The sequence below is a fragment of the Panthera onca genome, chromosome A2, assembly GCF_046562875.1.
Source record: "Panthera onca isolate mPanOnc1 chromosome A2, mPanOnc1 haplotype 2, whole genome shotgun sequence".
Taxonomy (NCBI): Eukaryota; Metazoa; Chordata; class Mammalia; order Carnivora; family Felidae; genus Panthera; species Panthera onca.
Window position 1 is genome coordinate 99,180,715 of NC_138340.1, and position 14,062 is coordinate 99,194,776.

At 43.8% G+C, this 14,062-nt stretch overlaps 1 protein-coding gene across 5 annotated transcripts in view; it reads right to left on the minus strand.

Moving 5' to 3' along the window:
* Positions 1-14,062, minus strand: part of SLC25A13 (solute carrier family 25 member 13) — a 183,931-nt gene that overhangs the window by 51,383 nt on the left and 118,486 nt on the right. For all 5 annotated transcript variants that reach the window (XM_078442205.2, XM_078442225.2, XM_078442213.2 and 2 more), the window contains 2 exons: positions 2,849-2,901; positions 1,055-1,135 (listed from right to left, as the gene is read on the minus strand). In XM_078442205.2, the coding sequence (XP_078298331.1) occupies positions 1,055-1,135; positions 2,849-2,901 (134 nt within the window). The remainder of the gene's footprint in view (positions 1-1,054; positions 1,136-2,848; positions 2,902-14,062) is intronic.

Genomic DNA, 14,062 nt, shown 5'->3' on the forward strand with positions numbered 1-14,062 from the left:
CAGGACAAGGGGATCCTACTTGGCCGTCTATGACAGGTCAGTGATCAAACAGAAAGAGAGTCAGGCACTAGCCAAATTCCACCTAATTCTTAAGAACTACCAGGACTAGGACTTCTTAGTTCCTGCTGCATTCAAGGAACCCCCATTCAATGTGAGGACAATAAGCCCTTTCCAAACAAAGGTTCAATATTCTCAGGTGTTTGCCCTTTAGATGCCATTGCCATCTAAACGCAATGATTTTCAAGAAAAGATTATTTTGTGAGTACCACTCCCTGCAGAGAACAAGCTAATTAAAAAAAGTAAGTGACCTCATCTTTCTCACAAGAAACATAGGTTTAGATGGAAAATATACCGATATTGTATTGCCCTAGTGATCAAAGTCTGTTTACTTAACCAACCTTATCTTTAAATAGTGCCAGTCTTTGTAGAAGAGTTTAATTTACTTAAAGTATTTGCATTCACATGAACAAACCTGTACATGAGATAAAACAAGACATCATGTTTTGCAGAGCTTAAGAACAAGATGCAGGTTGTTCATTCATATAAAGAAATACTCATTCCAAGCAGTTTTGACAATGCGGAACAGTCAGCCAGTTTTTTTCCAGTGTCCTTTTTCCAGAAGCACAGAGAAGCTTGAGGAGTCGCTGGTATTGTAAGGTGAAGCAAAGCACAGAGCTATGGCTGCTGACTCCAAACGACAAATTTAAGTGCCTGACCCAGCAGAGGGTGCCATGAGGAAAGAACGTGCTACAAATTAACTTCAGAAAAAGGTTAGCAAAGATTTTTTTAAAGGCCAAACACTTCTGCCACAAATGACCTCTACTGCAGAACCAACCAAAAGCAATGATGGATTTAACAGGCATGACTTAACAGGCAATAAGATCAGGAACGTTTACCCTTCCATCTCAGGAATGGTTGTCCGTGCCCTAGAAGGCTCTGCCCTTGCACAGGATCTGTGGTTGAACAGAAGCCTTAGTCCATGTTAGGTTACCATGGTGGGGATATACATGTGCAATAATATTTTCAAACACAGAGTTCTGTAAAAGGTACTTACACAGCCTCCAGCAAGGATTTCTGCTGCAAGTGGGACCGAACCATCTTTGTGCATAAATTTATCCCTCACAAAATCATTCACCTTAAAGAAAAATATTTATGGAAGATGATGAAAAACATAAAGAAAGGCATTAAACACACATAAATATACAACTGTAAGTATGTTCTTTTTCTAAGTATACTGAAGTAATCATAAACTGAGTAAATTAAGAATTGTAAGAGTTTGAGAAGTACCCTCAACTACATATGTAGTTTGTCTTCTGTCTGTCTATCTATCTATGTATCTTCCAGATGTTTCAGGGAGAAAGAAACTGAAAGAGAGATGGCCAGGGGCACCTGGCTGGCTCAGTCGGTGGAGCACGTGACTCCTGATCTCAGGGTTGTGAGTTCCACCCCCACATTGGGGTGGAAATTACTCTTTAAGTAAGAGATTACTTAAAAATAAAATGTTAAGAAAAGAAAAGAAAAAAGGGAAGGGAAGGGAAGGGAAGGGGAAGGAGAAGGAGAAGGAGAAGGAGAGGGAGAGGGAGAGGGAGAGGGAGAGGGAGAGGGAGAGGGAGAGGGAGAAGGAGAAGGAGAAGGAGAAGGAGAAGGAGAAGGAAAAGGAAAAGGAAAAGGAAAAGGAAAAGGAAAAGGAAAAGGAAAAGGAAAAGGAAAAAGGAAAAGGAAAAAGGAAAAGGAAAAGGAAAAAGAGATGGCTTATAAGCCTAAAATGTAAATATGTCTGGCAACCACAAGAGCATAAGAGAGACATACTGACATGAGGAACAAAATAAAACCATATGATTTAGAAGTTAAAAATTATTTCACAGAGTTTGATTAAAAATCACTTTCAAGTCTTCTAACAAAATTTAATCTAAAACAAAACTCATTACTGAGACAAAGTTGAATAAGCAGAATTTTCAGCTTAATAGAAATTCAGTATCTAGGGATTCTCAACATCAGTAACGTTAATTAATTAAGTATCATCTACTCAAATTGGTATGTACTACAAGCAATTTTAAAAATCAATCATGGTTTTGGAAGCTACAAGCCAGAGAAGATTAGGTGTCCCAAGGTCACGCAGTAACACAGTAAAAAAATCTCAGGCACCATGGCTACAGAGCCCAGTCTAAAAGTAGAGTTGAACTTCCTGGGGCTTTATGACCTTCGTGATAGAAAGGCAGGATCCACCCATTCCACAAACTTCCTGAAAATCGCCCGTCTGTTACACGAGAGCCTGGCAGTGGATAAAGGATCAACTTCAACTAGAACTCAGACTCCTGAACATGTGGCCCAGCAGATGCTCAGAGAATATACCCAAAACATGAATTCTATAAACAGCACATGTAATTGAACTTCAGAGTCAGAAAAATCTGGTTTCGAATTCTAATCTTCCCACTCATGAACTGTGTGAACACAGGTAAACACTTAAACCCCGTGGACCACACTTTCCTTATCTAACCTCTGGGTCACACTTTGCTTGAGATTAAACACTAGCAGATCATATGTGTTGTGCCTCATATGGTCGGTCTCGAGGCAAAGTTAGCGGCAAGTGCTGCCCCCTCTGCCGCTGTGGCGGTGGCGGTAGTGGTGGTAGCAGCCGCTGTAAGTTTTGTTCAAATACAACATCACATGTGTGGATGTTCGGTGTTCAGTGGAGGACAGCGAGAAGCTGGGTGTCACGAGGGCCTCGGTTGAGATTAGCCAGCGCCTCTGAGGAAACACACACCCACTATTTCCCATGAGACTATCTGCTGGACTCCTGCGTGTATGCAAACTCCCTTCCTCAGAAGCATCAACTCAAAAGACTTACTGTAAGTTTTATGGCCTTCTCTGGGGCAACTCCCAATAACTGTGGCAACAGACCTAAAAAACAACAAAAAGTAGAAGTATGTTAAATAAATTACTGTTAACTAAACAAATCAACAGCTCTAAAGAGGGGATCGCCATCTAAAAACTGGGGCGATCTTTGCGGCGATTTTCTGCTATTCCTTTTAACGAGAATACTCGGAATGGTATGTGTAAGTACTAATGTGTCTCAGAGCCACATCAGGCCCAAGCAAATTCCCTCTCATATTCTGGGTCGTTTGCATGTTGAGTAAGTCAACAGTATTAGTGACACAGGAAATCTCATTATTCCGTAAGTTTGTTCTTTTCCCTTCTGCCTCTGAAGTAAGTGAAATAAGTGCACTGTAGTGAATAGATTATTTTTTCTAACACTCTTCTCATCCCTCCTACCCCCAAAGGCCCACAGTTTAGCCATTCATTCACTTAGCAACAAGCACAAAACAAGGTTCTTGCTCAGACCAGCCTCAGACGGAAGCAAGGGAGAGGCTTTTCCGAACACGTGACAACTAGGGAAAAATGCATTTCTGGAAGGGGAACAGATAAGGCAAAGAAAGCAGAGTAGGAACAAGCCTGGTGTGCTCAAAAATGAGGGTGAACCTTGGTGAGCCGCCTCGTACAAAGCAGGAGTGAGGCGTGACACAGGTCGGGGCCAGATGCTACCGCCACATGGTAGGCCAGGGTCCTGAGTTTGATAATATTCTAAGTTCAATGAAAAGTAATTACAAGCTTCAATCAGGAGAGTGATATGCTAATTCATATTTTTAAAAAGACCAATTCTTGCTGGTGGGTGGTAAAAAGACAGGACACACTAATGGGTGTGGGTGTGGGTGCATGCATGCGCGGGTGTGTGCACGTGCGTGTGTGGGTCAGGAGAGGAGACAGCAAAAGAAAAAGTGGGTTTGACATGAATACCTGGGTAGAGATGAAGGGGTGAGAAGTGAAGAGTTCAGTTTTAAACATGTAGGCTGAGTGGGAATTACGAATCAGAGCATAAGGGAGAGGTTACGGCCGCTTCCAGGAAAGGAACTTAGAGCAGGAGCGGACCTATATAGGTAAACTAAAAAATATTATTATTTTCATTTGTTCTTTCTAAGAAAATAAAATCAAAGGCATATGCCTTTTCTTGGAAACACGCAGCAAGCTATCCCTGAGGATCAGAATACATTGTTCCCGGTGTCATACTGCTCTCCTCGAGAGGGGCTTCATGATGCTAGCCTTTGTTTATCAAGGACAATTTTCTAATTCATCGACATAAAAGGGTTCACTTGCAAAGTCTTCTGAGATACCAGCCTGGCACACACTATTCTTCCTAAGCCCACGGACAAAAGTTGCTACTAGCATGAGGGCTGTGTGTATCCACCCTGCAGACATGTTTTATTGAGTAGCGCAGGGTTTCAAAGATAATTTGAGCTTATTGTAAAGACAGAGCAATCAATCGATTGATCCACCCATCCATCTGACAGCCCTGGACCTCTTTCCGACATCATGGTAATCTGCTCCAGCTGGGAAAGGCTCTACACTTTAGGGTCTGAGCATCAGTTCACCAAGGTCCCCCCCATCTCCAATGCCAACATGGAAATGAGGACAACTGACAGTTGTCATTCATCATTTTCTTGCTCTGCTGATATCATTACAAGAAAGAGGTGTTTTTCTGTGCTTCTGGTTCTAGAAAAAGTACATATAAAACAGCCTTATCATTAACAAAAAATGTGAGAAAGCTCATTTCATTGTGGAACTGAGTGATGAGGATGATGCTAATGAGAATGTTGTTTAAAAGGAACTAACTTGGGGCGCCTGGGTGGCTCAGTCGGTTAAGCGTCCGACTTCAGCTCAGGTCACGATCTCACAGTCCGTAAGTTCGAGCCCCGCGATGGGCTCTGGGCTGATGGCTCAGAGCCTGGAGCCTGCTTCTGATTCTGTGTCTCCCTCTCTCTCTGCCCCTCCCCTGTTCATGCTCTCTCTCTCTCTGTCTCAAAAATAAATAAACGTTAAAAAAAAAAAAAAATTAAAAAAAAAAAAAGGAACTAACTTGAAAACAGTTCACAAATTGTTAATTGTGTGTCAGGCACTTTACTAACTCATTTAATCCTCATTATGAGTTTGCAAGGTCTTCTCTAGGCAGCCACTCTTTGAGCCTGCTGCACCCCAGGACCACAGCTGATTGGACGAGGGTAAGACACCTAAGATAGATGCAGCCACTGAGTTCAGCAACCTGGGCCCTGTGATCTGGTACCATAAGTGGAGCCAGCCAACTATCTATAGAAGCCAAAGTACGGAAAGAGCCTAAATGTCCATCAACTGATGAACGGATAAAAAAGATGTGGTTTATACATACATTGGAGTATCACTCAGCAATCCAAAAGAATGAAATCTTAACCATTTGCAACAACATGGAAGAAACTAGAGGGTATTATGCTAAGAAAAATAAATCAGTCAGAGAAAGACAAATACCATATGATTTCACTCATATGTGAAATTTAAGAAACACAACAGGTGAACATAGGGGGAAGGGAAGGAAAGGAAAAATTAGATAAAAACAGAGAGGGAGACAAACCATAACAGACTCTTAAATAACAGACTCTTAAATACAATGAGGATTGCTTGAGGGGAATTGGGTGGGGGGATGAGCTGACTGGGTGATGGGCATTAAGGAGGGTACTTGTTGGGATGAGCACTGGGTGTTATGTGTTAAGTGTTGAATCATTAAATTCTATTCCTGGCGGGGGCGGGGAGAGAAGTAGAGCTAGCCAGTTAGGAATCTTCCCCCAGGAGCATAACCGAGTCCTCAGAGGTGAAGAGCCAGTTAGCACAGGGGCACAAACTGAGAAGACGCCCTGTGGAGTGGGGAACGTGGCATGATGAAGCCCTGCAGGTGCTAACGCCACAGTGAAGCCTTAAGAAAATAAGGACAAGAAAAGGAAGTGAGATGGCAGAGAGGAGACAATGGGAAGCAAATGCCAGAGAGAGAACACAGCCCACGAAAGGTGCGCAGATGAGAGGAGGAGCCTGGACGATTTTCTGGTCCCTCCGAGGCCAGCTTCTAGGGACATTCCCGCCCTGGGATCACTGCGAGAGCTCTGCCTTCCTTCTCTCTCAAGTAAACCCTTACCCGAGCTCTGCTCTCGCCAGTTTGAATAGGGCTTTGCTCTTTATAATCTAAATAACCCAGAGCAGCACAGAAAACATGAACTATCGGGCAAAGCAAGTGCTCTTATTCAAAGGAGGCAGTGTTCTCTCCTTCTAAACTACACTCGCTTGTGAATCTTTTACTTATACCCTATGAGGTAATATGATGTGTCTAATAGGAGAAGAGAGGCTTTGTTATTACGTTATGAAAGTACAATGTTAATTTCTACAGGTAGAATATCAGGATGAGCTGCTGTAACTACATCTTAGCATTTACGATTCCCATGTCACTCTGTATTCAGGTCAGGGACCAAAATGTTTAGTTAAATATTTACTTTCTAGATGTATTTTTCTCATCATTAAATTGTAGACCAAAACCATGGATGAGTTGAAAGCACTGTGATTTAAATGATGATCTCTTCTCTGTAGAACTACCCTGTGACAGTCTTTTAAAATGATTAATAAAAAACAGCCCACAGAGCCAAATGACTACGGTGTTAGGTACAATCACTTCAGCCAGCATTTTCAGCTACTGAGATTTGTCTTTCTCACTACAAATTTAGTAATGCACCGTGAACAGCAAAAATAAAAACCAAACAAAAGAGAAAAAAACCTGTATTTAAGAATAAATATAGGGCAGCAAATATTTATTTGTTCAGCAAACATTTACCAAGTGCCTTTTGCATGCCTGGGACTGGAAGGAACTGGGATGGACATAGTAAATCTGTGCTGCCCCCAGGAGAGATTCTCAGTTTAAAAGAAAAGGGAACCCTAGGTGTCTCGGTGTGCCCAAAAGGAGATAAACCACCTTAAAAAAGAGCGGTGAGTGCCACAGCCCAGAGTATCAAAAGAACTATGTGAATGTGTTGGAGAACACCAGTTTCTTACAGGAGGGAGGATGGCGTCAAAGAGGAGGAGGTCCCTGACCTAGATCTTTAAGGACAGGCAGAGGTTTACCAGAGAAAAGAGATGTGGGTAGCATGCAGGGCAACGTGGCCAGGCAGAGGGAATTGTGAGTGAAAGGCCCCCAAATCTCAAGTTCGTGGCACATTCAGGGTTGGGACAAGATCAGTGAAGGCTGGTCAGAAATAGCAGCGGTAGGGATGATGACAACGGCCTGTATTGGGGGGCACTTACTACATTCCACACACTGCTCTATGGGCTTTTTGTGAATCAACACATTTAATCCACTCGAGTCAAAAGAGTAACAGTGCAAAGTTATGTTTATCCCATCAACAGACACTGAAGCTGACTGCAAGGAGCCTGCCCAAGGTCGCTCATCTGTTAGATGGGGGAACAGGTTGAACCCAGGCGGTCTGATTGTAGGGGGTGACCCTACCTGGTGCCCTGTACCACAACTTCTCTCCCATGTCACGCGAAGAAGAGTGCACCAAATTCTGTAGATACCTGGGGTGGCTTTTAAAGTAGAGAGTAAAGTTTAAAAAGTAAAAAGTTCTAGAGGCGGGCGAAAGAGAGATGATCAAGGCAGAGAGCTAAGACTTGGAGAGTAATTAAGAGGTTAAGGTAATAGAATTAGAAGCCCTGAGTTTCACCAAATGAATAACTTCAACTCAGTAAGAATAAAAGCAAAGTACAGATCCATGCCTAAGACTTGGGCCAGATGTTGGCACATGGGGAGTCCTGGGTAAGTACCATTCGTGTGGCAACTGGCCTGGCTAAATGAGAAAACAAAGGTGGCTGTGGACGGCAATCTGACGGCAATCTGAGTGGCACTACAGATGTGGGCCTTGACACCATCAGCCCTGGGTAAATGCCCTTCGCAAGTGGTCATGATCCGTGGGACAATGGCAAGTCACAGAGTTGGGAATTTCAATAACCCTCTTGGTTCCTTGACTTGGTGGGGGGGGGGGGGGGGCAGGAGAACGTGGCTCAGTAATGCCCAAAACAGCCAGTCTTGCTACAGCACTTCAATACGATCACACTGAAGTTGAAAGTACATATATGTATGACATCTGGGTAACTCAGCAGAAAAATTAGGCTTCTAATATAAGATGTTTCTGTTGGAGTCTGGAAACTCATTTTAACCATCAGAAACAGAGAATGGATGTGTGTGTTGTTTCTACTTGTCAAAACAGCAGTCTATTTTCCAAGTGCCTCAAATGAAATTTATTAGTGTGGTTAGTTTTCTAATCTTCTCATTTTAGTTCAGCTCCATCAGCACATATGGCAATGCTTCCTTGGCAAACTTTACCAGAAGGCTGCTAATGCGAGAAAAGATTTACAGGGTACAATATTAATATAGTATTTTGTCTTCAAATTTCATGGGGTTGAGATATAAATCACACTATCCCTTTTGCAACCCAATGGGAACTGAGCTGAAGATGTGGGAACGAAGCCCACATCAGGAACCTCCAACTCCAGCTTCATCTGGCACCCAAAAAGGGGTTCCTGGGAGCAGTATGCTGGATCAGAGGGCTACTGTGCTATTCTTTACTTAAAAATCTTTCAGAAATATAGAGTCTCAGAGTTGGAAGGAACTAGGAAAGAAACTCATTAATAATGCTCCTAATTGAAGCTATTTATTTCCAACAGCTTGGCAGCAAAATGAATGGCTTGGATCCTGGGCTTTGGAGATTGAGAGACCTGGGCTTGACTCCCAGGTCTGTACCTTTTTCATGCTGAGTGATCTTGGGGATGTTATTTTTTGAACTCTAGATTCCTCACTGGTAAAACCAAGGATGCTAATGATGACTCACTGGTTTATTACAATAATCATATGAGTAAATGTATACAAAGAGCTAGATGCTACTCGCAACCTTCTTAATGTATCCAAAAAGGTCATGTTTCTACCATCAACCTGTCCAAGGCATATCCTTGATTCTCCTCCTTACAAGAGGCAATTCGGCCTGAGTCATATTCACAGTCCAGAATTAAGTAAGGAGTATAATGTTGTCCTCATAGCATTATTCCTATCGTTAGAAGATCTGTGCCCAAGATGTGAGGGCGCATCTGGTCTGAGTGTCTAGGGACCCTGCTTACTCTGTGCAAAGATAAGGAAGTAGCGTAGAAATAACAACATATCTTTACATTTTTAAGTTAAAATAAAATGTTTCCGTTAAAAAGTTAAACACTGCTCGGGGTGCCTGGGTGGCTCAATCAGTTGAGCATCTGACTTCGGCTCAGGTCATGATCTCGTGGTTCGTGAGTTCAAGCCCCATGTCAGGCTCCGTGCTGACAGCTCAGAGCCTGGAGCCTGCTTTGGGTTCTGCGTCTCCCTCTCTCTGCCCCTCCCCCACTCACACTCTGTCTGTCTCAAAAATACACATTAAAAAATTAAAAAAAAAAAAAAAGTTAAACATTGTCCAACCTCTGAAGATAAGCAACTCTCTACCATGCAATTTCTACTGAGCAGCCGAAGAATCATGTGATTAAGAGTGTGGAGTCTGGGTCCAGATGCCGCGTCTGAATGCTGGCTCCGTTCTCTATTAGTTGTGGGATTATGGACAACTTACCCAATCTCTTTGTACCTTAGTTTCTACATCTATAAAATGAACACAAACACAGTACCATCTTCGTGGGGTAGTTCTGAAGATGAAATCAGTTCATATACATAAAGCCCTCCAAACACACAGGAAGTACCACAGAAGTGATTTTTGTTGCAGTCTGTTCTTATCTTCATCAACATCACCATCATCACTATCCTCTTCCTTCACGGAAACTGGCATCTAGGGAGGCTAAGCATCTCGTCCCAAGTCACTAAGAATTTGGTGACTGTGCAGCAGCACTCAGCTGAATTCAGCTCCACCACCGCACTCAAGCCCCCATGTGCTCTGCTTTTCCCTGCTCACTCTGGTAGACTTACTGCTCCAATTTTCTCCTTTGCTCTGTAAAGGCTTTTCTTCTGGCCCAGACTGTTCCAAGACATTTCTCTGGGTCCCACCTGGCACTGGGCTAGCACCGTGCATGGACTGGCCCTTTCACACAACAGAAGGAGGGTGGATGTATGGTGGGCATCTACATCATCCCTCCACCCACCCCTCCAGGGTCCTGAATATGAGGCTCTTTAAAACACTGAAGGCACCGAACAGCAGGGCCAAGTGGCAGGTTACAACCTGGTGAACGAGTCAGAGTCGAGAACGCACTGTGGACTGGGCTCAGGTGGAGCAGCAAGCAGGTCGGGAGCCAGGCGGACAGTCCACGGAGAAGGGTTACCACCATGCAGTAGCTATCCCAAAAGACCAGGCTGGAGGAGACGGGCAGGGGCACAGACACCAAGGGGCCACAACAAGGAAGAATCTCCATCACTGATGCAGCATCTCTGTCTCAGGTCAGACAAAAACAAGCCCAGCTTGGACACAGGTACTGCAGAGCATATCCAACAGGGTAGAAGGCAATGTGGGGCAGAGCCGAACAGCAGAGTTCGGTAGGGGAGATCAGGGCATACACCATCCTGCTCCTCTGGCAAAAGGCATGTGAAGCACTTTCTTGTGTTATCTAGTTTCAACCAGGAGGAAATCCCTCTGATGTTACGTTCTTACCCTCCTGACCTCTCCGCAGGGGCCACCACACTTGCCCTCATCTTCCCAAAGAGCCCCTCCTTGCTTTCAACATCAGATTACCCTTCATTCTGGACCTATCAGCACTCTGTGCACCCAGTCTCACAGCTTTTATTCCTGCTCCTAGTTCCATGGCCTTCTCTCTTCACTTGTTCAAGCTTTCTTTCCTCCCTCCCCCTCCAACCGCTTGTCTGTCCACCTTTGACTCATATTGCCCTGAGGCATGAGGCGCTTCCACCCCACCCCCCTCAACCTCGGCTATCCCCTTTCAGAGCATTGGGCTCACTCCAGGTCTGCAGCGGGCTCTTGGGGAACCACCCCAACCCCACCCTCGACTGTGCAGTCGAGCTGGGGAAATGGCAGGGGGAGTGGGGCATGGTGCAGATGTTCAGATGTAAATGATTGCTCGTCCGGGTTACGTGTTTTACTGCACATGTCAAGAACCATCTGCTATCTCAGCCATGGCTCAGATTGCCTTTGAGAGACTGTCAAAATGTGAACGAATGATACTGATTATAGTCTAGGAAGGATTCAGTTCCTTTGACTCCTCCTCTGTTTCCGGGGCTGGTTTCCTAGAAGTGAAGATCTTTGGGAAGAAAGGTCATATCCCCCTCCTTCAGTTTTTCACTATGGTTGGTACACGGCAACTCCTGCTTATCTTTCCTTCCAGCTCAACTAATTCCTTGCTGCCGAGGTTTCATCCGCTCCCCTTGCTTCAGCCTCAGCAGTGGCAGCAGCTGGTTATAAATTACCATCCTAGAGGCCTGGAGCTACCTCACTCAACCTTTTTGCTGGGCTTCGTTTCCTTCAATCTTTTCATCATCTTTCCCAAGTTTCTAAGCTCGCTGCTGTTCTCATCTGGCCCTGTCAGGCCTCTGACAACACACCCACCCACCTTGGTCTGACTTTGTGCTCTTTCTGCCTCCTACGTTAACACCCTGTGCTCAGTACAGTTGGCTCACTGTAGATTTCTGCAGATGTGATTATCCAAGCTTACAGTTTCCTAGAAGCAAATATCTGCCTTCTGATCCTTTCAAAACCTTATTACCCTAAATTGAAATGTGCAAAAACTACCTGAAAAAAATAAGGTTCAAACCAATCTAGTTTGTGCTCATTAGAAGCTCTGCTGGATGTGGACAGACACCCATGACTGGCGCAGTTCAAGGACTCCCTGTAGCTGGTTCCAAAACACATGCGTTCTTAAGTTATGCAAAACAGTTGTAGAAACCCGAATCCATTATTTGGGTGCTAGAATTTTTTTTTAATTTATTTTTATACACAAGAATTACGCAAGAAGGAATTTCACCATGGACCCATGTAATTTGGGTACTCCCTTCTGTAGAGACATTAACCACAAGAGGCCTCACTTAAATTAGCTGTTTGATAAAACTTCCTTCCAGAATGCAAACATATCAATAACTTCCTGAGATATCATCACAATATCCTCTAGATGTCACCTTGAGAACATTCCAGGATGGAAGGCGACTGGCTTTTGCACTACACAGACAACTTGAAATAGACCCATTTAAGACTTTGCAACAATCAGTAGTCTAATTAAATTTTTTTTTTTTTTAAATTTTGCCAGTTACCTCACAGATTAAGTAGTGCTCCAAATTAAGTTTAATTCATAAAATGATCGAATTTCTCTTTCTGGCAGGTTTTCTTTATAGCTCTTTCCACCAACAGAAACAAAAACAAAAACCTTCCTTTAAGAAGTATTTCTCATTGGGGCGCCTTGGTGGCTCAGTCGGTTGAGCATCCAACTCCGGCTCAGGTCATGATCTCACAACTCGTGAGTTCGAGCCCGGCATCAGGCTCTGTGCTGACAGCTGGAGCCTGCTTCAGATTCTGTGCCTCCCTCTCTCTCTGCCCCAACTCACTCACATCCTGTCTCTGTCTCTCTCAAAAATAAATAAACATTAAAAAAAATTAAAAAAAAAAAAGAAGTATTTCTCATAGATTCTGATTTCTCTTGAATCTGTCATTCTCCCCAAAGGTCCTCCCCCAAGGATTTCCCAATTTCTAAGGCTGCTCATCTCTTTACCTGAAACATCTGAGGGAGGAGAGTATAGCAAAGTTTAAAGGCAGAAATCAGTTATTCCTGGACCGGCAAGAGCATTTATTTGGGGATGATTACCCAATAAATTGTTTCCTCTTTAATTTTTTTTAAATGTTTGTATTTATTTTTGAGAGAAAGAGAGAGAGAGTGAGCTGGGGAGGAGCAGAGAGAGAGAGAGGGAGAATCAGAATCTGAAGGAGGCTCCCAGCTCTGAGCTGTCAGCACAGAGACTGAAACAGGGCTACAACTCGTGAACCACAAGATCATGACCCGAGCTGAGGTCGGACACTTAACCGACTGAGCCACCCAGGTGCCTCACAGTCGTTTCTCTTTAATATGCCAAGTCCACAGCAGGCTAATAACTGACTCATTGGTCACGTGGTTCATTCAACCCAAACGAACTGTGAGGTAATTCATTAAGGATTTTAAACACCTGAGAGCATGAAATCAAGCTGCAGAGTGGGGAGGAAACACAGGAAGACTTTTATAAGCACTTCAGGGAGATCTGGATTATCTTGGGTGTTATTTCCCTCCATACAGACAAACTCAGCCTGGAGGGTCTGATTTTCAAATATTATAGAAAAACCTTGGAATATCGATCATTTTCTTGTAAAGAAAGTAGTCTACATAATAGAGGAGGTCTGTAGAGTCAGTCTTATAGGATTTCCAAGGGGATCCTTGCTGACCTGCCCACCCCCGCCCCCCCACCCCACAACACACACCAAATAAGAAACTCCTGGAGACAAGGGGACAGGGAGCTGCAGAGAGACATGGATAGTCATAGGGAAGAAACCCCAACACTAAAATCACTCGTGGCGCTCAGGGGTGGGGGTGGGGCATGGGACTGCACCATGTCCACTGAGGACAGTTGCTGCGGTTGCTGACACTCCCCACAGCTGCATTATCAGTCACCTCTGGACACCGGGGCAGTGATCCCAGTTCACTCCCTGTTCACCACCGGACAACCTCCAGGACCGCATGCAGATGCTGGTGACTGCCAGAGAGAGGAAAGTGAAAAACAACCTGCGGTGGAGTGTGCTCAAGAGTTCCTTAGAAAGAACTAAGGAATTACTTAGTGCCACAAGGAATTACTTCTCAGTACAAAAACAGTGTCCCTTTAGAGAGCTGGATTCTTGTTATGGAAAGAAAAGGAAAAAAAAGAGGAAGAGAGATGCTTATTAACCTTCTATTAGATACACCCTGCAAGCACCTTCTTTCAAGCTTAACTGTCAACTTTTTTCTGAAATATGCATAAAGATAATTTTAAAATAGGGGGAGAGACCTTACTTATGCAACATTCCCAAATTATTCTATTTAGGAAATATTAGCAATTATATATGTATTGATGCAGAAAAATTACACATTAAGCAAAATTCCATAATAGGAAAAAAATAGACTTGATATTTCAAAACATGTTTATAAATCCAAGATGTCCTCTGACACCTTCTCATTCCTGCTGGATGAAGCGTTATCAGAG